This window comes from Talpa occidentalis, unplaced genomic scaffold (assembly GCF_014898055.3).
Source record: "Talpa occidentalis isolate TD23 unplaced genomic scaffold, MPIMG_talOcc4v2.1 talOcc4.4, whole genome shotgun sequence".
Classification (NCBI taxonomy): Eukaryota; Metazoa; Chordata; class Mammalia; order Eulipotyphla; family Talpidae; genus Talpa; species Talpa occidentalis.
The window spans coordinates 77,486,147-77,513,069 of record NW_023604295.1 but is presented as its reverse complement, the minus strand read 5'-3'; the positions used below and the strand labels follow the sequence as shown (position 1 = coordinate 77,513,069).

At 42.7% G+C, this 26,923-nt stretch overlaps 1 protein-coding gene across 6 annotated transcripts in view; it reads right to left on the bottom strand.

Moving 5' to 3' along the window:
- MECOM (MDS1 and EVI1 complex locus) overlaps positions 1–25,652 on the bottom strand; it is a 578,367-nt gene extending 552,715 nt beyond the window's left edge. For all 6 annotated transcript variants that reach the window (XM_054700716.1, XM_054700718.1, XM_054700717.1 and 3 more), the window contains exon 1: positions 25,295–25,652. In XM_054700716.1, the coding sequence (XP_054556691.1) occupies positions 25,295–25,331 (37 nt within the window). In that variant the 5' untranslated portion in view covers positions 25,332–25,652. The remainder of the gene's footprint in view (positions 1–25,294) is intronic.
- Between the last annotated feature and the right edge of the window lie 1,271 nt (positions 25,653–26,923).

The following is a 26,923-nucleotide window of genomic DNA, read 5'->3' as shown; positions in this document are numbered from 1 at the left end:
GTGTGAAAGAGAGACTCCAAACAAGTAAAAACAAAACAAAACAACAAAAATGGTAAAAAAGAAACTAATTCCAGCCTCAACATAGAGTATAGCAATAAAGAAACAATGGCAGGAGTAGAGGTAATTCTGATCAAGGAAGGTCTCTGGAGAAAAAAATAATTTAATTTGATACCTGAAGGATAAGAAAACTATCCTGGAGGATAGTTAAAGCTCTTATGTAACAGATAATTATAGTGAACTGTATGTCTTTCATTGACTTAATTATGCACTCAGCATTTAGAAGTCTACTGGCATTTGGACTCATTTATGGAATGTCTTAGCGCCTCCTCCAGCCCAACTACTCACCTTCCTCTCACTCTTCTACTCTATCTTATTCCTCAAGACTGCCTGATGCAGACTTCATAGTTTAGTTCGCCCTCTGCACACAAACCCTTGATGCACATTTCTTCTGACTCATTCCCAGCAACTCTCCTGAATTCTTGCATCAACTGTGCACATGACCCCAAGAAAGAGTACCTTCTTTTCTTTTTTTAAATTTATTTATGCATACAAAATCCAGGGTACAGTCAGAGGTGTGGGGGGCAGGGAAGGTGAGAGGATTCACCAGAGACAGAGTGGGGAGCAGAACAGTCAAACTGACGAAATACACTGCTGAGGGGAGCAGCAGGAGAAACAGGAGAGGTTTGATGCACCATGTGGGTCAGCTCCCTGGCCCAGGATCGAACTTGTGCTGCAGTGGCTGGTGATAGCTTCATAGTAGTGAGATTTAACCTCTTGCGCCACCAGGGAGGCCAAAGAGAGAATCTTAGTTTCATATGAACTGAGATTTGGCTCTCACCTATCCCTGCAGAGAATAACCTAATATTGTAAAAGAAATTATTTATTTACTAGTTTATGAGGTCTCCTGATGTCATTTTTAATTAATATATAGACTTTTGATCACATCAATTAGACCAATAGGCAATGGAGATCTCACACCTGTGCTGCTGCACAAGTTAACACCGACAGACATGAAGGGGAGATTCCCTGGTATGATTGACATGGTTAGTCGCCACCCCAACATTCACTCCATTCCTTTCCCTTTGGAGGAATTAACATTTGTGGCAGAGTTGGGTGGCTGACCACAAAAGATTCCTGCTTCCCTCCACATGGGAATGCATGCTGGGAAGTAGATGTATGGCCAAGGACCATTTTCACACATCTCTTGGCCTAAGAGGAGTCATGTGACTAGTTCTTACCTATGGAATGTAGAAGTGAAGTGTGTTGCTTCTAAGTTAATGTGGTTAAGAAGTGGTTGCTTCTTCCTGAAGTCTCTTTCCCTTTGCAGCAACACTGGGAGGTTTGTGTTGAAGGTGGAGGAACTCTAAGATGCTAAGATCCCTGGATAACCTTTTGGAAGTGAACCGATCATTAGGCTTAGGTACATTCACATTGAGCTATGTCTTGACTGAGAAATAAATATTCATTGTGTTAAGCCAGAGGAGACTTGAAATTTATCTGCTATAGCTGTTAACTTTCCCACATTAATACAACATCCTTCCAAGTCCCAGGGATGGATTCTGATTTGGTTCAAAGATGGGCATGAATCCCAGCTCTGAGTCAATCAGTGCATAATGTTCCTCCAGCCATGAAAGCTTCTTAAGAAGCTGACATATTGTCTAAATCAGTTCAATTAAAAGAAAGGTGATTATTTTTTTCTAAGCATTGAAGAAAAGAAGTCTCTCTCTCTCTCCCTGAATATGCATAAGAAAGTGTGTAATAAAGCATTTTGCAATAGTCTGAGGATGAAACCAATATCCTTGAGGAGAGAAAATCAAATTGAAAAAAATGGAACCAGATTGCTGATCAAATTATGCCTGAAGCGTAGTTCACATAAAGATTTTTCAGTTACCTAAGCTAATACATTTCTATTATTTTAAGCCAGTTTACATTGGTTTTACTTTATAAACAACTAATAGCTTTCATGTATACTTGATTACACACGAAGCTTCTAGAAGATAACCCCAAAATCTCATGTTTTATAACAAAAGATTATGTCTTACTAATATAATGTATATTATGTGTCTCATTCTGGGTCAACTATGCCTCAGCTCCGTCTTTCCTCCAGACTAAATAGCCTCTAGGCTGTTAAAATAGCTCCTATCTGGAGCACTCTTGTTCTCATGACAGAGAAGAAAGACAAAATACAGAGAGCCACATACTGAATCTTAAAAACTTGTATCTGCTGACATATATTAGCCAGAACAAGTCTGGCAGGGAACAAGAGCAGGAAGTACAATTCTCCCCCAGGAAGAGACAGTGAACATTTACTTGAACAGTATTCAAATATTTTATTAAAATATTTTGTTCAAAAATTATTCAAATATTTTATTTGAACAATGAAAGTCTGCCATAGTGCCTAAAGTTGATAAACTATGTGTTACCTATGCAAAAGAATAATTAGCATCCTAGAGAATAATTGGGGTGCAATTTTACCGCTCATTGACCCACAAATCAGAATCTGAAATTAAGTTCATCAAAGATTGAATGAAATCAGTCAATCAATAATTAATTATTTAAAAATCTTGCCTAAAACATTGTTTAAAATGCTAAAATTTTGGTGATTACTACTGAGGAGCTGGTCAGTAGAAAGGAAAACCAAAATAAAAATATGATGACTTAATAAAACTGGAAGGCAAAAACTATCGCCAAGAGTATGCCCATTTCTCTGCATTATTTTAATAGTTCATTTTACTATCAGAGACTCTCAATTGTAAGGGGAGGGAGAAGCAGAAGCAGCTTTACAGAGGACAATTGGACTGAAGAGAGGTTTTACTGAGAATTCCAAAGTGGCAGGTATAGTACAAATACGGTCTCACTGAGATAGCACAACACCCCAGTGAGGTAGATGAGCTCATCTCTGTCTCACAGAAGTGAAGCCAACATCGAAAATTGCAGTCTCTACAAAACCTATATCTCCCATGAGTCGTGGTTTGCCAGAGACAGGACTTGACTTCATGAGGCAGAGATTCCAAGTGTACATCATTCTGCCTGGAGCAATAAATGTCTTCAGAAAAAGATCAGACATTCCTGGAGGATAAAACTCAAACACATTCTCCCATAGAAGACTTGAAGCTTTCCACCACGCACCTAAAACCCTAGCAGTGACATTCGAGGCCTCAAGGGCAGGAAGAGGCAGCAAATGAGCTGACAGACGTTTTCCCACATTAAAAACCACCATGAAATTGGAGTGAGAAAATGGAAGGAAGCAAAAGATGGGCAGGAAATCAGTTTGGTTGGTGAAAAATCCAGGCTGGGCAACATGAAGGTGTCAGAGGTCAGTGTAGTGTTTTAAGGGATAGGCTGGAGTCAGAGTAAAGACAAGAAGCAAGAAAGCATTTGGAGTTATCTCAGGACATTGTCGGCTGAGAGAAGATTAATCAATGTACTGACTGCTCTTTATTTGCATAGGGCATGGATCTGAATGATTCTGCATTTCTGCGTGACTTTAACCCCATCAAGCCAACTCCTTACTGATAAAGCTGCACCTTCTGTGCTCCTGTGGAGTGAGGAGATTTGGCACAGTTCACCAAGGTTTCCCTATATGTCTGCTGCCAGTCTTTCATTTCCCCTGTAAATTATTCCCAGTGACATGTCTATGACCTGCAACTATGTGGCATTATCACAAACGTTTTATTTAGAGGAACTAGAAGACCATGTTGGCCAATGTGTGTGGCACTTTTCACCTTACAGGTGAAAAAGTGCTATAGGTGGGGGCTGTTAATTATTTGCCCAAAGCCTCACAGCAAGGGACAGAGGAAGAATTTGAATTTGAATCTTCTATTAATATGACATTGCCCTGAGGGAAAAAATTCAGAAATGAGAGAACAATTGTGGGAAACTAGCAAAGAAGAATGCAAGAATGCACTGGAATGGAGAAGGTCTATATGACAGCTGTAAAATTATTTCAAGGAGAAATGAAGACAAATTGGAATTAAGCTCTCTTTTAATTATACATTTACCAGTGATCTGTCATGGAGAAGGAACTAATACATAGAGTATCAATTTTCGGTAAATATAAATGGCAAATAAGGCATTTAATGAATTGCAAATGACAGTGGTTCTAAAAGTAGTTATCAATCACGAGTAAGGGCCTTCCCATTTATTAATCATATATTTCATTCCAGCAAAGAACCTAACGAATGGCTTCAAGAGAATACAGGGATGGTGCTGGGGATGACTGGGAAGAGGGGGGACATGAAAAATAAAACTTCTGCTTTATCCATTTCAAAAGTGAAGAAAAACAAAGGAAAAGGAAAATATTTGCAAATGGTATTTTAAAACAGCTAGATAACTGATGAAATATTAAGAAAACTGCAAATTCATCAACTGTAAGCTTTGTCCTCGAGCCAACTAACAACAAAATAAAGTGAAAAGCAGAGAATCTTCACCAGAAGTAAAGAGCAACTCAGAGAAGACAAAAGAGAGGAAAGCCGACTACTGTGAGAATCGCCATGGCTATGGAGAGAGCGCCAACACACTCCAAGTTTCCAGATTATCTCAGGCATTTTCCCTAGCCGGACTTTTACTCAAAACAAAAGTTTTGTTTGTTTGGCTTAAAAAGGTGCTCTCAGATTCCCTTCCCCAGCTAATGCTGATGAACTATCAAAAAAAAAAAAAAATCAGTCTGTTTAGTCAATTTACTGATTTTTAATATCATTAGACTGTCTTAACAGTTTGTTCTGGATGTGCTAGTAAAGCCGATGAACAAAGGATTTAGGGCAGTTTGAAATTATCAGGGCCATACACCTCATAGCATCTCTCAAAGCTATTCTAGAAGACATGGTTCAAGAAAGAAATATCTGCGATCACAAAACTGGAAAAGATAGAGCTGCAAAGGGGTCAAGAAATACCTACAAACCTTTACCATAATGGGGAAATCAATTTTAGCCTGTCTTCTCATTGTTAAATTACCGAATTATTTTACCCACTTACACCAGCATAGAAACATCTGCAACCAAATCCTGAGCAAGCCAGATTGTCATTTTTCTCAAGAAATCTAAGGATTAAACTTCTCATTCAAATAACACTGCATATTTATGAAGCCAGAGTCTAATTAAATTACATCAGTCATCAATCTGATTTTGCTGAACTTCCTTTTCACAGAACTATTAACAGAGACGAGTAAATCCTCAAATATGACTGTTTACATTTTGAACTATTAATACCATATTTTCTAAACAAATCCTCTCATAAGCACAGCCGGTTTGCTCCACCTTGCAAATCCTCTCTCCTACACATCTCTGTTTTTCTTCATATCCTTTCTCTGCCATCCCTTCTCCCACCTCATACTACTCCCATAATCTGAATGGCAGAAAAGAGTGAGTGAGCAAAATCTAATGTTGTTATTACTACTATTTCCTTCTGTTTACTCTCAAAACAAAAACTGCAAAAGGGAGAAACAGGTCACATACAAAATTATTAAAAGAATCCTCCAGACAAAATCATTCACCAAGTGGAAGCCTCATAAACATTAATTGAGAGCACCACTAACTCTGGCCTGGCCTCAGGCCTTCATCTTGTGGGAGCCCTTTTAAAACATGGCTTCTTCCTATTTTACTTTAATGGCATTTGAAGAGCTCTGTAACAGAAATGATATTTAGCACAATGAAAATGAAATGAGTGATTTCTACGAAGTGAAAAGATGCCACTCTACAAAGATGTTTCATTCCCAAAAATCATGTATGTGCGGGCTAGTTGCTAAGAAATCTCTTCCCAGATTCACTGTTCTCATATGGAAAAAGTTACCCTCATCTTCCTTATTTCAAGCTTCACCTGCAGAATAGAATCATTCTATGTTTCCAAGTGGACCAAACTGAGTTTTCTGCAAAACTCCTCTTGCACCACAGCTTGTAATGCTCTTAAACTACACAGATTATCTCCAATGTGTGATACTAAAGCCCACTCCTAAGTCCAGAAAATTATACTCTCAGTTCCTGTCATCTTATATTTTAGATTCATCTTACACCAGTATTATGATCAAAATAAACATTCAAAAGCTCTTATAAAAACATGGTTTTAATCTCTTTTAAATGACTGAACTACCTTATCCCTTTACACCTGGTTCAAAAAAAAATCATAAAAATTATAAAATGCAAGTCATCATTTTGAGGGAAAAAACAAGGAGCAATCAGATTAAACAGCATTGAAATAAGTGGCAGAATCCCACTGAAATTCCTCAGAGGATTTGTGCGATGCAGTTAATAATTTTGAATGATACAACTAAACTAAAGCTGAAAGCAGGCCCCTCAATTGTCCAGACACTCTTGCCTTTTACTGGCTTCAGTTTTCCAGTAAAACTCGGTCTCCTTCACCCTATATGCCCAGAGCAAGTGTGTCCTGAACCCAGTCTGTTCTGGTGCCCGTTCCACTGAGTTCAGCTAAACTTCCAAAATCACTGGCACCCTGGGCAAATGTGCAGTCAGGAGCAACTGAACATACGTGACTCCAACAATATTCAGCTAATGTATTTAATGAATCTTCGCGTATATGAAAGTGAGTGACTGATATCAGAGATTAAAACCAGTCAGGCATGAGAGTCACTGGCATTCAACAGCCAAATTTCCTAAAATACAGCAGAAGCCCAACTTGAAACCTTACTCTGCTTTTTTAACATTTCTGGGTAGAAACATTTATCTTTTTACCGTTCATTTTCTGGTTTTCCTACATGCCTTCTCTAGAATTCCCAGTGCTCCCTTTGCAGGGGGAGGTTGGCACTAGAATTCATGTTTAAGATTCTAGAAAACAAAAGACAAAAGCAACTAGCAATGTCAGAGAGCTGCCTCACAAAGCAACTGCTGATTCTATTTTTGTTTGGGTTGTTTTTAGTGGTGTTTTATTAATTTAAAAAACATTATTGTCTCCTTAGAAATGGCTACCACTTCAGAGCTCCTGGGCTCTTGAAGCATCAGCCACTCTCTATGAAGTGTCTCCTTCAATGGCCTTGCACTACTAGAAATCTCTCTCCTAGTACTGATACAAATGGCCAGAAATCACAGACAGAAAGCAAGTTTATGGAGCTAAGTGCTAAAAGAGTATTTCCAACTTCCAACCCTGTGCCAGTAAAAACTAAAAGGAAGCCATATGTTAAAACACAGACTAAGACCCTTGGTTGTGCCCCCAAAGGTAGCCCATGGAGTCATCTTGCTATCTCTACTATCTCCCTAACTCTTTAATCAAAATGATCTACTTCTTCCCAGTTTGTTATAGTCAGTCATCACTGCTGCCCACTTCATAAACAAAATCCTCCAGAGATTCTGACTTAATTGGTTTGTGGTGGATCCCAAACACAGATATATTCAAACTCTGCAAGTGATTGTAGTCACTTCGGAGTCGCCACATCTTATTTAGTTCACTGCCCTTTGCCCAAAATTGAAAAATAAAAAAGGGCTAAATCTGACAATTCATTGACCCTCCTGTTTTAATCCAAGAAGTTAATTAGTCAATTGTACAACCAGTCAAATACTTTGTTGCAAGGCCCAAGTGATTTGGATACTAAAAGAAAGTTGAGGCCAGGTGAACAGGACTTCATTTGTCCTTTCCTGTCCTAAACTTGTTTTCCTTTCTTAAAAAATATAATGGTGACTTTGGGCAAGTGTACATTCACAGCAAGTTCTTTAGAAAATGGAATCTGAACCTAGCACCAACCACCGGAAAATTGCAATTAGCTTGTGAATTCAGTTAACAAAGTAACAAATTCTGTCCTAGTTCATTCATTCAACAAAAAATTATAGTTTCTAAATAAGACTGAAAACATAAAGTGATGGAAAACCACGCTACAGATAACTCTGGAAAGAAAATGAAAGACAAATAGACAGCCAGCCCTTGTCTTAAAAAGATTACTCATATAAACTGCAGCAGAATTTCTCTTTACTAAGAGTTGTATGAAATCATTTTTTAAAATTAAGGTGTCCTCTGTCCAAAATCTTATTACCTTTTATGAGCTCTGGAATGCTCAGGCAATGTAGTGCTCTACTTTTATTTCAGGATGATAAAAGCAAGGCGGTGGAGTTTTCAGATTAAGTTCCTGGGCTTTGAAGTAAGCAGATTCATGCTGAATCCTGGTTCTGCACTTGGAATTGAAAGGACTAGGGTAGATATCTAACTTGTCTCCGTGTCTTCATCTCTAAAGCAAGATAATATTCCTCACCTCCCAGAGGCATGAAAACTTACCACAATAAGCATAATCACTCAATCATTTTGATGGACATTGTTATGTATTGTTCTTATAAGTTATCTCCACTTGACAGATGAACAAACTGAGAACAGAGAAACTAAGTAGCTTCTCCTTGGCTCTACAACTAGTTAAATATAGAGCCAAGACTTCAGCCTAAGTAATGTAGCTCCGGAATCTATACTCTTAAACCCTCTCTAACAATTTTAATCTTCTATAATTTCTAGAATTTTTAATAGTGCATTAAATTTACACAGTACTTTACTGCTTATAAAAGTGTATACATGTCCTCTTATTTTAACATTACTTGTCTGGAGGAAGCCAAAGCAGAGGTAGTTATTGTTCTTACCTTATACTTGAAGATTTTAGCTCAGAGAGTTTGGGTCCTGCCCAAGGATAGCAAGCAAAGTTGGGATTCAAACTATGTCCTGATCTCTATCCAGTATCATCCATCAGAAAAAATGTCTGAGGTGCCCAAAATATACTGACTTTTGAAATGATCACACCTAAAGGGGGGACAGAAGAGTCTCTCTTCTGTTAGATAAGGCTGAAAATGCCAGAGAGAACGTTTTTCTCTTAGGAAAGTTATTACTAATTGTCAAGTCTACATAATGGAATGTTATAATGTGGTCAGCAAATTACCCAAGTGGTGGAAGGAAACAAATTATTGTATTCCCCACACCATGAAAACTGTCTACAAGTCCTGGCCAGATTCACTTGGAAGGTTTCCTAAGGTACAGCTCATTGTATTAGGTATCATAGTATTTTCTTTTCTTGAGGATAAAACACTGGTGACTGAGATTACCACCACTCCAGGGCAGGAAGAGAGATCTGATACACAGATCATGAGGCCATTTGAAAGCCCTGGATGCATAATGCTTTTTACCTTGACATTTCCCTTCCTCTTCAGATCCACCACCCACTATTTTTAGGTTAAAGAAACGAAGACACAGTGTTACCTCACATGTCAAACAGCATCTATGCTGATGTTTTAATATGGCAACATCATCAACAGAGTATTTGAGGCGCTAGAGCATTTTATGCATTTAGGCAAATGGAGACTTTGTTTAGGATTTCAGTGTCCAGCCGTCATGTTGAATGCACTGATTTCTGCGCCACGCCTGGTGGCTGCAACTGTCGGCTCACTGGCTCAGACACATACACACAGCACAGCAAGATGGTTGGTGAAGAGAACTGGGAGAGGGCAATGCTTTGTATTCTTACTTCTGTTTTATTTACAACAAAATCTCATGCCAGCCTGAGTGACAAGCCACTTCTCTGAGTTCATGTCAGTCTTCGGGTAACAATATTTTCCACTGGATAAAACCAAGCCTACCAGAGGGACTTTTTGACAACACACATCCTTCAGATAGGGCTTTTTGATCAGATCTGTGTTCTCAGACCTACAAGTAGCAAGGAGTTGGAAGAAACTCTTTGAGACCCTCTAAGAAGAACTTCTTCAACTGTGATGGGAGAGATTGGCCTACCTGCACAAGTAATAAATATACTAAAATTGTCAAGTGTGGGAAGAGTAATCTGTCCATTGGCAGACCCAACACATGCAGTATACATTTCAAATATACCCTGAGATTTACTCAGTTACTGCAATCAACAACTCCCTAACTACCGACAAATGTGATGAGGGTACCTTTCGGGAAACATTAAGCTGCCCATTTAATATCATTTCCTTCACAGTAAGTATTTGAAGGCTCAAAAGATAAATTTAGAAATATGTCTTAAAATGCATTATACAAGTTCATGTCTGAAACATATTTTTTTCTGAGCTGAGAGGGATGTAGTTTAAAGAATTTTTTGCAGAAATAGATGTGAAACAAGAGCATGTATTTGCCATATTCCACCATCCAGACCATTGTCATCCAACAGAAGGGTTGTCGTTTGCCTTGCTTTTATACTTACCCCACCACTAAAACTCTATTCCCATGTCCTTCCCAACAGACTGTAAGTTCCCCAAGAACAGGAACCATATTTTATTTCTCTTTGATTTTAAGATGTATTTTGCCACAATTTTATTTAATTTTATTTTATAGAGGTAATATCAGTTTATAACACTCTATGGGATGCAGAGATATAGGATCACACCTCTTCAGAAATATGTCACCAGCCACTCCCACATTTATTTCTCTTTGTATAGTTAGTACCCAAACCAGTGCTTGGCTCAGGCTATTGAATTTTTTTTTTTTTTTCAAAAAGCAATTGTTTAACTGGACTTAATTATGGATCCAGAAACCTAATACATTCTTCTGATGCTGCCTGGCCTAGTGTTTACAGATCAAACACAAAACTCCCACTCATTCTATAAAGGAAGACACACAAACACCCAGTTTGGGAGTCAGCTTAGTGTATATGTGGTATCTCTAAATGCGTTCGACAAAATGAAATTGAATATAATTCCTGTATACTTTATCTGCTTCTGCCCTAGGTTAAAGAGTGAGGCATTGCTTGTGAATGCCTTTCTCTAGGTTTTGGTGTGCCACACTTCTAACACTAATGAACATTCTCTTCATTTAGCTCTCTGCTCAAATGTCACCTCCTCAGAGGAGTCTTCTCTTACCACCTTTCTTTTCTTTTAAGATTTATTTTATTTATTTATGCATACAAGAACTATGGTGTAGGCCAAAGTTGCAGGGGGGTGTGGGGGAGGATTGAGAGGATTCACCAGAGACAGAGTGGGGAGCAGAACAGGCAGATGTACTGAAATACACTGCTGAGGGGAGCAGGGGGGGCGAGTCAGGAGAGGTCTGCTGTGCCAAGTGGGTCACCTCCCAGGCTGGGGATCAAAGCCATGCTGCAGTGGCTGGTGATAGCTTGATAGTGCTGAGACTTTAACCCCTGCACCACCAGGGAGCCCTCTTACCACCTTTCTGAAATAAGGTGTCTGGGCACTCTAGCAAGTAATCCTGCTTTATATTCTTCATCCTGTAAATTAACACTTGGAGGTACATGATAAGTATATTTTCTCTGTGATGGGAGCTCCCTGTGAGCAAGAACCTTGTCTGTGTGTGTACCACCTCCCCTTCACCCAGAATTGTAGGTGTGCAATAAATAGTTGTCGAATGAATAGAAGGGTGATAGTCATGAACAAACAGCATGGATTTATAAAGGACCTGGTTTTGTTTTCAAATATCTTGAATGAAAGCCCTATCAGCAGCAACAAGCAAGTCACATAGCATTGCAGGCAATGAGCTCCACATCTGACAGGTATTAAGAGAAATGAAGTCTGGTGTTATTTCAGATGGGAGTCCCAAATGCTGGGAATGGCACTGCAGTTTGTTGGGTGTATGACTTAACAATTTTAAGAAAATATTTAGAAAAGAGTCAGGCAGAGGATTCTGTATTCCAAACCCACAAAACCACTTAGGAGTCATAGATAACCAGCAACAGACACATGGTCATCCATGTTTCAGTTAATAAACCATAGGCAGGGACGAGTTATGTCTGTCAAATGATGATGTTCATATTTTCAGGGAAAATTAATGTTTCTAGGATTTCACTCATCATGCCTTATATATAGTAGGCTCTCAATGACTATTGATTGATTTGATTTGATTGATCTCACTAAAAATATACTTGAAAGTCTTAACAAGAATAATACCCTATAGAATTGTTGTGCATCCACAGACATATATCTCTGCTTTGGGGACAAATATTGTGCTCAATGGAATAAAAATCACAAAGTAAAGTAACTCTTAAAAAGAAAACTTTGAAGTAAATGCTGATTCCTTGAATGGTACCTTCTCAAATCCAATCTGAAATATCTAGTGTGTTTTTAATCTATTACAACCCAAAGAACTTCAATAAGCAAAGTTGTTCATATGAGGACTGGAACACAGCTATTCCATTTCTGTAATCTTCCTTGTAGAGGATTGGGCTAAACTAATTTTTTCTGAGCTTTTTATATTTAATAAATAGCATCATTGCCAAAAATAAACCACTTGTCAGAAGTCTCTCAATCCTGGTTTATAATTTGTAATCAAAAACTAGAATTTCACATCTGATGGGCTTTATTTAGTTTGTAACATTATACTGTCATATTTGTGATGCTATAGCTAAAAGAGATAGTTTCCATTATAAAAATTTTCCCATAGCCTGGTTACCCAGTGAAAAACATCTTCCTATAAAAAGTCTTTCCAATTCATAGGTTAGAAATTATTGTGGGTCACTTTAAAAATAATAATTTTTTTCGGTTGGCTTCAGATAACTTTTTGCATTCATCTAGTCACACCAATTGGCTTACATTATATTCAAGATAGGACAGTATGGCCATAATGTACCACACAAAGAAATCAGGAAAAAAAACCCTTTAGTCTTGAAACCCTGGTGACTCATTTGTCCTTATATCCTTATCCAATTAGAGCTATATGGGTTCATGTCGGCCATAGCCTGTTCTGAACGGGAGGAGAAAATGGAAACGGCACATAAACATGAGTTCCAGAACAATCTAGTAAGCTTGAAATACCACAGATATAGCACAATGGATCTTACACAGATGTACTCAGTTCTGGACTTCGACCCTTGTTCCTCCAGGGGGTAAAGGTACTTGGAAAACTGATGTGTCTTGACAGGATGAGGCAACCCTCTGTGACCTTCCCAAAGCCCTGCTGTGCCCGTGGCTCACAGGCTAACACACTTCACCCTGAACGGTGAGTTTCCTTTAATTGTACACTTCACTTTCATTTTCCCTTAGAGTCCTGTCCTGTCCTGGTTTACGGAACTTCTCTGTCCTGTTCTGGAAGCTGGAAAGTACTCAAATGTCATCTATAGGGAACTGGTTCAATAAAATGTGTTACATGCAAACAATGGATGATCCACTTGTCTTTTAAAGAGCAGGTTAGATTGATATATATTGACAGGGGGGAAATACCTGAGGTATATTAATAAGTTTTTAAAAAAGAGAAAAGCAAGTTGCTTTTAAAGGTTCTAAATCTGTATGTATGTGTGTGTTTGTAGATGCATGGAGAACAATTTGTAGGACTTAACACTTCATAGTGAAGAATGGGTGCCTGCAGTCAGTGTGTGACAAAATAGTGGACTGCAATGAACATTCATTTTCTATGTGATTCATTCTTTTGTTTTTTAAATTATTCCAACAAGTATGCATAAATCTTGTAACGTCTCTAAGATAATTTTTAAAAATTGACACTTTAAGACATTCTATAGTATACATACTGGCATGAATCAAGTCTAAAGCCGTGGGTAATCCCCCCATAATAGTCATGACTGGGATTTAGAGGTCCATTGAACCACAGATAGTGTGAACATTTTTATTCATATTTGCATTTTCTGGGATATGCTCCACAATTTTCAGATTTTTGCAGTTGTCTGACCCCCACAAAAGGTCATGGACCATACCCTACCAGAAACTAAGATAGTTGTTCCCTCCCTCCATTCATTTTATTATCATGAAACATTTTATTGCTACTTAATTTCAGAGTTCCTGACAAAGATAAAGAGTATAATAATCATCAAGTTACAAGAGTCATGATTCTTAGTCTCTGGCCCTATTAACAAGGGCCCCCAGTACCTTAAAAGCAGTTTGAAGAGGTGCCTCCTAGTGGTGCAAGGGTTAAGTCTCAGCACTATGAAGCTATCATGCAGCCACTGAGGCATGAGTCCGATCCCTGGCCAAAAAGCTAGCCCACATGGTGCAGCTCAACCTCTCCTATCTTGCCTGCTGTTCCCCTCAGCAGTGTATTTCAGTAGATCTTCCTATTCTGCTCCCCACTCTGTCTCTGGTGAATCCTCTCACTTCCCCCACTTTTGGCCTACACACCTGTTCTTATATGCATAAATAAATAAGAATAAATCTTTTTTAAAAATGCTTTATCTTTAAAAAAAAAAATAAAGGCAGTTCTAAGAACAGGATAAAAAGTCACAACTGGACGCTCTCAGGAAAAGTACAGTTCTAAGAGACACTGAAACTCGTAGTCGTTCAAGGTATGAAGACAGTTGTTGAAGACACAAATAGTCCTTTTTCTCCACAGAAGTGAGAAATTTGTTAAATGGGATGTGGAAGAGTGGGAAACTGGTTGCGGTGATACAGGAAGAAGAAGAAGGCATGGTTACTTTTGAATTATGGAGACCTCACTGGGTAGGTGGGGTTAATTTAATCCATAAAACAAGATTCAATATAAGTCATTGTCTGTTACCTTAGTTGTTTGAAAGAAACTTTCATTATAAAATTATAAATTATAAACATACATTAAAATAGCCACCAATTTTTTTCTCTATATTCTATATTAATACTGCCAAACTTGGAGTTACAATTTGTTTGAAAACTTGATTTCTGATGACTTTTGTAAAGCTGACTACCCCCAAAATCCCTAGGAATTGTGAGGCCACAAACTGTCCCTCGGACTCCACTGAAAGTCTCCAGAATCAGGTCCAGTACAGAGTTTCCATAAACCTTAGGATCAAGTGTAAATCAATAACAATTTGTTATTTAAGTGAGTAGCCATGGGTTATACCTGCACTGGCAAAATGAGGAGCATTATTGGTGAAAATTAGGAATAATACCCTACTTTCCAAAAGTGCTTTCCAAGTGGTTTATCACTGTCAAAATAGCCAATTGTGGATTTAGCATGCAATTAAAGTGTCAGATAACCCAGACTTCTACTGCTGACATTACCTTACTGTGCGTGTTTCACAGGCAAAAAACAGAAGGGATTCACGAACTCCCCCAAAGACCTTCACTAACCACATTCACCTAACTACTGATACCTGCCATAGGCAAAGCAGAGCACTAGGCATTGTACAAAACAGAAACTGGGATCTCTAGGAGTTTTACAGTTTATTTCGAAAAATGATATATAATGAAGGCAAGGATTTATAATAAATTCCAAATTGAGAGTAAGTCAAAAGAATTTCAAATCCTTTCTCCTCTATTGATGAGGATAGACTTCATGAAGAAGGAAGGATTTAAACTGAACCTTGAGAAGTTAGATTTTGATGGTCAGAGTACAGTAAAGGTAGATTTATAGATTATGGCAACATCATGGACCAAAGTTGGAAGATTACTAACTTGATAAAAGGGTGAGAGGAACAGAGCAAGTAAACAAGTTAAGCTACAGGGACATAACTTGGATAGAAAAATAAGTCTCAAAAGCTAATAAAATAATGAGTATGTGTTGAGATCGTACTGTATTTAAGGTACTTTAAATGCATTAGTTCATCAAATCTTCGCATAAGATAAGCTTTTTTAATCTACAGGGATAGAAAATGAAGCAATGAAATATTGATTTGCCTTGATTTCACACAGTTGGTAACTGGTTGAGTCAGAATTTGAACCCAGGCCAATATAACTCAGAATTTGTGCCCAAAATCACTACATTCTTCTAACTCAAGAGTGGAAGACACTCAAAGACCAGAAATTTGGGCTTCAGTGTCAGGTATGAAAACAGGCAACTGGTATCTGATAACCCATAGATAATACATATAAACATGACTCATCATTACTCCAGATTGCCCTCAACAAACATTTCATGATATGATGATTTTTCAAAAAATGTTAATTGATAATAAGTAACAAGTATGTATTGGCCAGTGCCTTGACTGTAATAGTGATTAAGATTTTATAAAGTGCTTCTTCCAAACTTTATCCTAATAGGCCACCTCATGCCCTAACCTTTCTTTCAGTCCTCAGGACATAATTTTACATATTATTCACCTCCTACTTTTGGTAGGAATAATAAACAGACATGATAATTAATAGAACAGTGTATGTTTATTTTCAAATGGTCTCTAAATGTATATAACCTTCCTATAAGAGGAGCCACTCTTGTTTAACAATACATTCATCCCTTAAAATCTAATTTTTTCATCTTAGGTTCATGTGGTAAAAAGCGGTTGTGTTCTGCAGTTATACAGAGGTACAGGACATGACATCTGGCCCCTCCTAGGGAGCAGGGCCAAACTCTTCCACTGTTATGCCCACAGTAGCCAAATGACTTCTTCTCCCACTGTGGAAAATCACAGAAAACTGTCTGCTAATGATTTACTGCCCAGTCCCCTGCCCACAAATCAAAGAATTGGGTTGAATAAGAAATAAGAAACAATGGTGGCCAGTGGCTCTGAGAAGAGAAGTGAGTGTTTCAGTTTATTTTCTTAAGCCAATTAATGATGAAGCGGCATGGAGGGAAAGACACAACATGGCCGTGAAAGACTTTTCTTCCAGATAAATGGTTAGATATCAGATTCTGTAATAAGTACTTCCACCTATCAAAACACATATGCACACACATTAGCTTTGGGGTGGAGGAGGCAGATATAGATCTTAAAAATACAAAATAATATTCAGGAAGCCTGGTGGATATTGTAAAATGTTGGAACTTTGAAGGACCCTTGGAAATCATCTAATCCAGACATTGCAAACTCATGGCCCGCAAACTCATGGCCCTCCCACGAACTCAATATACATGGCAGAGAGAGGTGTTTGTTGCTGAGTTGGTTTGGGTTTTTTGCTTGTTGTTTTAATTGAGTTAACATTTTAAAGTAGAGAAAATTCCCATAAAAATCCAGATATGTGACTTTTCTTAAAAAATTATAGGGGCCTCACCTGGTGGCACAGCGGTTGAGAGCTGGGTTGCAAAGCTGCCCACAGTCTCTGCAGCGCCAGTTTGATCCCAGGCCACCCCGTGAGGATCCCACATGCCCACATAGCGTGCAGACCTCTCCTGAAGCCCGCTGCTCCCCTCAGCAGTGTGCTTCGGTCCTTCTGTCTGTTCTGTTCCCTGCTCTGGCTCTGGTGAATTCTCTCACCCTCCCGTGCTTCTGACTGTACCCAGTGCAATTTTTAAAAAAAAAAAAAATTATAGAAAAACTTAGGCCCTCCCTTGTGCACAAGGGGTTAAGTCTCAGCGCTATGAAGCTATCAGCAGCCACTGCAGCAGGAGTTCCATCCCTGGCCAGGGAGCTAACCCACAAGGAGCAGCAGACCTCTCATGTCTTGCTGACTGCTCCCCTCAGCAGTGTATTTCAATAGATCTGCCTGTTCTGCTCCTAGCTCTGTCTCTGGGAAGTCCTCTCATCTCCCACACCTCTGGCCCACATCCCAGTTCTTGTATGCATAAATAAGTAAAATAAATCTTTTTAAAAAATTGGAAAAACCTGGCAACACTGGACCCTCTTAAGAACCAAATGACAGCAGTAAACTGGAACTGCATCTCTTCCTTTAGAGAAGACTTGAACTCCCAGTTGCCACAGACCCTACTGCTCCCTCTTGTTCTGGAATCTAAGACTACGTGTCATAAATTTAAATACAACTAGGAGATTGCTTATATCTATCTTGCTTCACTACCAATCAATGTAGGCATTTGAATGTATAATCTCCATCCTAGTCTAATCTCATTCAGAGAAGAACTCAGCCAGGGTAGTAAAGTGGCTAACTCATTCCATTAAAGGTAAAATTTTCATACTCTAGGAATTGTAGTCTAGACTATATGCACACCAATGCCAAAAATCTGTGTGGCAAAGCTTAAATCACTTACTGTACACATTGCCCACCCACCCCCTAAAAAGAACAAAGGTAAATTCTCAAGTATTCAGAATAAGGCAATTAAAATTGCCTATTTTAATTTGGCATAGACCATTTTAATGTGCCCAAATTTTTGATATGACTTCTGTTCACACTGAAACTATAATGTATTGAGAAGACATGGGAAATGCTTGCTACATACAGGCAATTTTTTTCTTAAATGAGGCTGGATAAAAAGATAGGCTGTGGGGAGGGAAGGGAAGATGTCTAAAAAATTCCTCTTCAGAAAACAGAACTGATACGTTTTGGGAAGTGAAGAGACTGAGTGAGGTACTGTGCATGTATTATCCTGTTTAAACCTCACAGCAACCTAAGAAAGGTGGTGTTACTCCCACCTTACAAGCAAAGACATAAGGGCTCAGGGACATTCAATAACAGGAAAGTGACCCTGCCAGTGACTCAGGGAACACAGCCTATTCAAACTCTGGTGGGCAGATTTCTAATGTTCATGAGACCAGGGAACTTGGTATGTCAGAACACCCAGAAGGGTGGCATTGATATTTGTTCCACCAGCCTGTTGATTGCCAATGCCCAACAAGTGTTATGTACAAGGAATTTCTCAGCTGTCATAATTTAAACAACCCTAACATACAAAATTAATTCCTTTAGGCAGGTTTTTGAATAAGGTTAATAAAGTTTTGGTTCTTCCTGCTATAGAGTTAGCAACTTCTAGGCAGGTGTTTACTAAGGAATTAATATTAATTCTCTTTTGTAAGGAACACTTCCCCTCTGCAATGGTTATAAAAGTTAGTATTCAAGGATTTGGCTGAATAGACAGGCCAAAAAGCATGTTTACTAGTGAATACAAATAATAACTAAAATCAAAATAAGAAGTAATTCAAGAATGGGTGCTTTTGAAGAATCAGGAATTTGATTAAAAATTCCCTTGTTTTTTTTTTTCTATAATGAAACAGTTCTTTAACCACAAAACAGCTTTTATAATAATGCAGAAGAGAATGGTTCCAAGTAAAACACTCCCCCCATTTTAATCATGGCTATTATTTTTGAAAATGAAAATGGCTGAGGTCATTGTAATCTATTTTAGGGTTTGCATGGGTTGGTGGAATTTTTTTCTTGGCTTTGAGCTTTCCATGTTACCAACTAAATGTTACCGGTTTTGCTATGTGCCCTTTCAAATCCCATTCTTTTTAATAACGTTGTCCTTTAAGTTAGAATGAATTCCACTTTCTTTCCTATCAACACAGATGGAGTCCACACTTTCAGGAGAACTAGAACTTGCATTTAAAAAAAAAAATTGAGTGTGTACTTCTTAGAACAAATGTGTTCCTATCTGCATAAAAATGTTTTGGATGTTCAACTGTTGAGAGATTAGTAAAAATGTAGGTTTCATGAGATCCTTTTCAAAACCAAACTTATATATGAGGATAATATCTGTGTATCTTTCCCTTCCAACTTAGAGAGATAAAGAAAAAATATCCAGAAATAGAATTTCAGCTGCTCTGAGTTCTGCACATACTGATACCTATGGAATGGGAGAGTCTACAGATACCCAGTTGGGACATGCTAGTGAAGCTCTCTGCCCCTGTAGCACTCAGAAGGGGGAAAAAAAATGATCAAATATGTAAAGAGATTACAGTCAGGCCTCACTTTAGATGTGATTCATATTTCACTGACTTTCTAAACTCAGTTTGGTTTTTCTATTTTAATTCACTATTGCTTCACACAGAACAGCCTAAGATCTCTCTAAATAGCACTTACCTAGCCCACACATGAATGTCTTTGTAAAACATACATATTGTGAAGTCTGCCTATTAAAATGCCTTAAGCTCTGTTTGTTTGTTTATTTTTCAAAAATTCAACTTGCAAGACTAATGTAATAAGATGCTGTAGCTTTTATGAAAGAGGTGAAATAATTTTAAACACAGACACACAATGAGTTTATTTATTTAGAAACTTGTTAAATAGAGTCTGGGAATTCAAATATTCAATGTTGACATTGTACAGAACTGGCCAGGAGCCAGAACCCAGTCTCCAGAGGGACCCATTGGACAAGGAATTCAGGCCTTTCTCTCCACCCACTTGAGCTAAATAGGTAGAGGCCATTAGTTATACCCACAGCAATATCTGAACCGCACTCAAATAAGCTGCCCTAGCCAGGGCACTTCAAAGGCGGGTAAGTGTGTTTAGCTTTTCAGTGCTGAACTAGAGCAATATGTCACACTTTTGAAAGAGTTTTGTAAACAGCTTCTTCCTTATGTAAAAAAACATCTCTGAAGTTTCTTGTATGGCATGTAAGCAAAGGTAATTAACAAGGATTTTACTTTTTTCATTTACTGAGGAAAAAAAATTACCAATCTGTGCAAACTGAGGCTCTGGAGGCATTTCAGAAGAAGCAGGCTGCTTCTCTCTGCCATTCTTTTTTGTTTTCTGTTCTATTTGTCTCCTTTTTATTCTCTCCTTCACACTTGTTCTCACTACACAATTTCCTTGAGAATTCCCGGGTAAACTCCAAAGGCCAGAAGAGTGAGAAGAGGGAAATCTAATTTGAGCGCGAGGACCGAGGCAAAGCGAGTGGGGCGGGAACTAATGATTCACACTGGCCTGCGCAGATGAAAAGAAAGGCAGACCCCACCTATCTTTTTAGAAAGTTCCGAACAGATACTTCCCGCTGAGGAAGGGTTAACCAGCCCTCCAGAAACGTGTGCCTGGCATCCTTACAATGTGACCGGCTCCTCCAGGCCCCTCTCCCACAGCCTGCCTCCCTTCCACCCTACGAGGCTGAGGAGCCCTGCCTGGCCTGGGAGCGTGAATGTGGGTGCCTGCGCCCCCGTTGCGGGAATGTGTGCGTGCCTGCCCGGGCCGGCGTGTGCATGCGTGTGAAAATGGTCCCTACAAACCCGCTCCGCGGAAACCAGGGCTCCAGGCACGCAGCACCTCTGAGGTGGAAATGGGGAGAAGGGTGCTGGCCTAAGTTTAGGAGCCCTGAGCTCAGAGGCTGGAGGAGGCAGGCATGCTCTGGGGGAGCGCTGTCTCCCTCCTCACGCGGGCCTCCCCAGCTCCACCCCCACTCCCCACCCTGGCCCACGACCTCCTCAAGAGGCGGTTTGGAGAGGTGGGATGGAAGGGTTTACCTAGGCCTTGGGGAAAGGGCTCTCCCGGGCGCTGAGTATCTTGGGAATGAGGGAAAAGCCGTTGGCCAGAAGATGACAAGTCAAGCCACTCCACGTCAGGGCTCTCTTCCAGAAGAGGGAAAGCAGTGGCGGCTCCGGGAGAGAGGGGGTCAAGCCAGGCGTGCAACAAGTCTGCAGCGCGCTCTCGCGCCTCTCGCCCGCGAGGATGGAGCCAGGCGTCCCCCGCGGTGGCCTTGCTGCCCCCGGCAAAGTCTGCAGCCTCGGGAAACGTTGCCCCAATTTCCAAACATGAAATGAAATAAATCCCCAACGACTGGATGTTTAAAGAGGATGGCTCGCAGAGTTAGCTTTAACTTTAAAAAGAGAAAAACAAGCCCAAAGCTTCACGGAACGCCCGCGTTAGTGTCTGTTAGAGAGGCGCCCTGCGTGGATGTGTGGGCGCAGGAGGCCTGACCCCAAGCCGTGGAGAGGCCTCGGCTCAGAAGCCCTAAGAGCTGGGTTACCTGGCAAAAGACACACTCAGGCACACTTATGCACACATTTACACGCATGCCGTCGCCAAGCCTGCGACTCCTTAGTCCCTACAAATAAAAAACGTGGAAAAGGACTCTTTTCTTTGCAGCCTTCCCCGGTGTTGAGGATGAGGGGAGAATGAAAAGCGTTATTAACCTTCCTCTAAACACGGATTTTTTTTTTTTTTTTTTTTTTTTTTTTTGGCGAAACACATTGAAATGCTGCAGGAAGGCTGCGTTCCGAGTGCCAAATGCAATAAAGAAGCCCTAAGCCAGGGTAATAGTCAAGTAATGGCAAATAAACCGCCTTCCTAGAAGGGGCCTCTGCCTCCGCGGCGAGCGTTTTTTTTTTTTCTCCTCAAAAGCAGCCTGAAATAAACAAATAAAAATATTTTTTTAAACAAAGCTATGTTTCAACCTGAATTTTTTAAGAATGAAAGAAAACGCAACTAGGTGGGCATAGCCGGAGCGCTGGCTGGAACCAGGGCATCATGCCTTTGCTTTATGATCTTAGGTCTAGTGCTGCTAAGGTGAGGAGTTGAAGCGCGGGAGGGAGGGTCATCATCTACCTACTACTTTAGAGGTTCTTTTTAAACAGATCAATTGCACGAGTAACAACCAGCCCGCACCCCACCCCCGCCGCCGTGGTCTTACTAATCGCATCGCCTTCTGGGTCTTTACGAGACTTCTGGGGGGCCGGTAGCTAAGGGGGGTTACTCATTGCAACTCGTTCATTGCTGTGATTGAAATCCTGCCGGGTGTCACTTTAGGAAGGTGGGGTAGCGGGTTCCTTCGCGTTAAGACTCTAGACTTGCTGGACAGACCCGGCCTCGCTTCTTTCCCACCACCCAGAAAAACACAGTTGCAACTGGCATTTCTGGCACGACTCAGGTGCTATCCTCGCTGCCCAAGAAAACGTCTGGGCAGCCTCCCGGGGCTGCCAGAGTCTGCCTGACTTTTAGTTTTCTTTTCTTAAAGATTGAAATAGAAACCGGAGACTTAAGACAGTAGAAATGTCAGTCTTCTTGCTTTTCCCTTTTTTATTTATTAAATTAAATTGCTTATCCCTCCCAAATGATTTGCAACGAATTTGTCGGCTTCAGCTCCATATAAAAAAGACCCAAGTACTACAAGTTGGGAAATGAGTTGTTCATTCTGGGTTTAACTTCAGTGGATATTGTGAGGGTCTGTAGCCACGGGTCTCTCGATCCATAGGATCCAGTGCCATAGGCAAGGTCCGGATAGGACTTGACCACCAAGGACATTTACAAAAGAAAGAATAACAAGCAACGGAGAAAACAACTGTTTGTGTGAGGTGTTTCCATTGCAATGTTTGCTTCTGCAACGATTAACGTAGGTTTGTTTTTCAAAGTGTGCTCATCGTTCTGCCTCTTCCTAGCCCAGAAAAAGAAACCGTTACAGACACGGTGGCGAAGTTTTCGTTGGATGGCACCTCAGGGGTCACGGACAATCGCTGCTACGCTCTAGGAAACTCGCGCGCTACAAGGGGGGGAGGAAACAGCGCTTTAACATACAAAAATCCGTAGTTTTAAGATGATTTCCTTTATTACCCAGATTGTACTTGGAGGACTGTACAAAGCAGCGCTTCTGTACGGGAAGGGCAGTCGCGGCGGCGCAGCGCAAGCGGGAACCTGGGGCTCAGCAGGAAAAGTTTGTATGAGTTCGTATCTCGTTATCAGACGGCGGCAGCCGCATCCTTCACAGACACTAGAGACAAAATAAATGGGTTTCCTACTGGATGAACGACAAGTAGCATCAGATCGGAAACGAGGCTGGGTTTCTGGGTGATTAGTCGGTTGTACAAGAGGGAATATTTTATGAGACCGTGTACAGTTTGATAATTAAAACAGTTGAAAAGTCACTCAAGAAAATTCGAAGGGTTTTGTGTTCTGCTTTCACTTCGGCGGATACCCGGCAACGAGGCGCGCCAAGCCTTTGGCTTTCCTTTCACGACGCAGGCATGGTTGGAAGAAGCTCCCCACCCCGCCTCTCGGCCCCCACCCCCTTCACGCACCTAACCTTTAGCTGGCATGGAAGCCCCCGGGCCGCCAAGCTTATGTACATTTATTCCTCGTCCGATGAAAAGAAAGACATCGGCCTCATTTAAAAACAAACAGGAGTTCCACTGGCGCGCCGTGACACCGCCGCAGCTAAGTGAAATGAACTACATACAAAAGAGAAGCAGACGGCCTGGTGACCCAAAAAGCCCGATATTTAGGCTGACCCCTCTCTCCCAGGGAGAGAGGAGACGCTGGGAAGCGAGGGAGTGCTTGGGTGAGGACTGGTCAAACCCTGGAAAGGCGCCTCCGCCGACAGCCTCTGGCGGAGCTGACCGCGGGCTCCCGCAGCTGCCAGCCCAGCGCCCCGGAGGCGCGGCCGCCGCGGGGACCCGGAGGCTGGAGGGCGCCGGGCGCGCTGGGCTTGAGCGAGCCGGACAGGAAAGGGGATGCCAGGGATTTCACTGGGGAGGAACATCCCGCCCAGCCCTCATTTCTCTTTTCTTTGGTCCACAAGCAAAACAAATCGAGTTCAGTCTCCGGCGAGCGGGAGAGCCCCCGGCGGCCTGTCCGCTCCCCGCGCGGCTCCAGCCCCGCGCGCCGACGCCCCGCGCGGGAGCCCTGCGCGCCGCCCGGGGATTCGCCGCCGCCGAGACCGCTTAGCCTCATGGCAGAAGCGTTTAGACAAACCCCGGTCCAGTCTCCTACAGTCCCGGCTGGGACTCGCGCCTTCCCGGACAATGTCGGCTCCGCGGGCAAGGCCGGGCGAAGCCATCCAACAGCCCTGCGAGCAGAGCCGGGCGGAGGACGGGGCCGCCGCCCCCGCCGGGAACCCAGGGGCCCGGGGCCGCGGACCACAGCCTCGCCGCGCCGGGCAGGCAGGGGGCGCCGGGGAGGGTTGGTGACCTAAGACCCGGGCACAATCCAGAAGGGGAGCAGGAGACTCCGCGCCCTCTCCGCCGCCCAGCGTTCCGGCAGCCCGCCCCCTGGGGGTCACTCGGCGCCCCGCCAGCCCGGAGCTCGCGGGCGGGAGCGCGCCCTCTCGGCCCTTTCTCCCCCGCGGCCGTCGCCGCTGGCGGCGCGCCCTCCGCTCCCTGCGCCCACGGGCGCGCGACGTCTCCGCTCGCCCCACCTGCCCGAGGCTCTGCGGAGCGGGTAGCTCTGCTCTGCCCGCGCCCTCCCACACCCTGCGACCACAGCCCCCTCCTTCGTGTCCCCCACACCCCGGCCGGTCCTCCCGCGCACGCCGGAGAGCACCGCCGAGCGCACAGCGCCCACTACTGCAGCCGCCGCTCGGCGCAGCCCGCCAGCCCGCGCAACTTCGGCGGCGGCCTCGCAACTTTTCCCAACTCCACCGCCGCCCCGGCCGCCGCCGCCACTGTGGCTCCCTGCTAGCAGGCCACCCAGCCCAAACCCCAGAAACAGACCGAGGCTCGAAAATGCTCCCTTCTTCAGCCCGGCGCGCACCCCCCCCCATCCTCGCTCCCCCTCCCACACCCGGGACGAGCTGGTTGGCCAGAGGCAACTTTCCTCCGCCTGGGGGGGGAAGGGAGGGGAGGGGGAGACTCTCTTCTCCTCTCCCCCCCTTCCCGCCCTCGCGCGCGCGCTCTCCTCCCTCCCACCCCTATCTTTGCTGCCCCCACCCCACCCCCACCCCAGGGTTGCTACAGCTGGTCCTGGCGCGGGGCTGAGGGCGGCCCGGGCTCCTCTGGCGCCCAAACCAGGAGCGAGAGCGCGGGCGGCGGGGCGCGGAGGCTGGAGCCGGCAGGTTGCTGGGGTTGCGCGGCGTCTCGCGTCCACCCCCGGCCCGGCCGAGAGGCAGCCCCGCGCTCCCTCCCGCAGCGCCAGAGACAGATATGCAAGATGGCAGAGGAGGGGGAAAGCCAATAGAAAAGGGATATTGCACCTACTTGTGGCCAGTTTCCTTGCCCTGCCTTTGGATCTCATGCTGTGCCCAGTCCTGCTGCCGCTGGTGTGTGGTTGGGTTTTTTTTTTTTCTTGGATCTTTTCCTTCTTTTGCTCTCCCTCTCGCTCCCTCCCTCCTCTTCTCTCCTTCTTCTTTTCTCTCTCTCTCTCTCCCTCTCTCTCTCTCACACACACACAGACACACACGCAGACACACACACACTCACACACTCACACACACACACACACACTCTGTCTTTCCCTCTTTCACTCTCTCTCCCTCCCTCTCTCCCTTTCTCTCAATCCACACTCGCTATCTCTCCAGCATTGTCAGTTTGGACACCTTCGCACATGCGCGCTAGACGCCCCTCCAACATCTCAGCGCCGCCAAAAAAAGTTTGGAGCGATTTATCACTTTGATTTGGAGATCTTGTCAGATGGCAATCGCAGAGGAGGCGGAGAAATGGAGCCACGGGGAGGGCGGCGGGGGGCGGGGAGCCAGCGCGGGGAGCTAGAGGGGAGCAGATACCTCGCCCAAAAAAAAAAAAAAAAAAAAAGGGAATGAAAAGGCTTGAGCGAAGGATTGATTTCGTGTTAGAATCACCAGTAAGCCTGTATCACTGCTATTATTATTGTTCCTCCTACCATAAATTGCAAAAAAAAAAAAAATTCTATACCTTCTAGGGAAAGCGAAGGCGGGGGAGGACTTTTAAAAATCTTTCTCATACTAAAGAACCCTGAGGACTGGACCCTTGGCGAATGATTCAGGAGAAACTGAGAATTACCTTGAACTTCGGGAAATCTGCTGCTGCCGCTGCTACTGCTACTAGAGCTATTGTGCTTCTGCTTTCAGAGTTGAAAGCAGCATAATAACTATTTCTTTCTCGATTTTAGGTATAACAGCAAAGCTTGCTGCCTCCCCTGGAACATTTCATCCCACCAAGTAGTAATGATCACCCTTGATTTCCAGGTCCGAACAGACGCGGGCATTTGACATCCAAGACCTTCTGCCTTCCCTGAAGTCGGCTGTCACCTTCCGGCCTCCTCACGGCTGCCCGCCCACCCCCACTCAGTCGCCTACTGCTGTAACACTGCCTGCCTGCCATTTTCATTCACTCTCTTGAAACCCCTAACCTCCGGGGTCACAAGAAGGAGGGAGGGAATCCCTCCCCATCCTTGGAATCCCTCCCCATCCTTAAAAATACTTTGTTGAAATTTGTTTTAATTACAGGATTTACCAAAGAAGTGGGTGTGCAGAACTCCTAAAGGGGCTAACTGTGTTCAAGGTATGAATCAATCCAAATCACGTATAGATTTTCTCTTGGTACAACCTCCTTGCATTAAACAGTTTTGTTCAATACCTTCCATGAGCTATTTATGTCCCCATTAATATCTGTTGCAAATCCTACCAGACGGCGTAAAAGAAAATTACAATCTTTTCAATCTCTGTGCTGCAACAATACATCCTTGATGTTCAGGTTAAAGAAAACAGGGAAAGAAAAGCAGATCCTATACACAGGTTTGGTCAAGGCAGGGGAGGAGAAGGAAGATCACTGAGAATGCCCAGCTGTACCTGCTGTCATTTGTTGTCAGACCTGGGACTGGGGTGTGAGGGCATAAATAGCGAGAGGCAA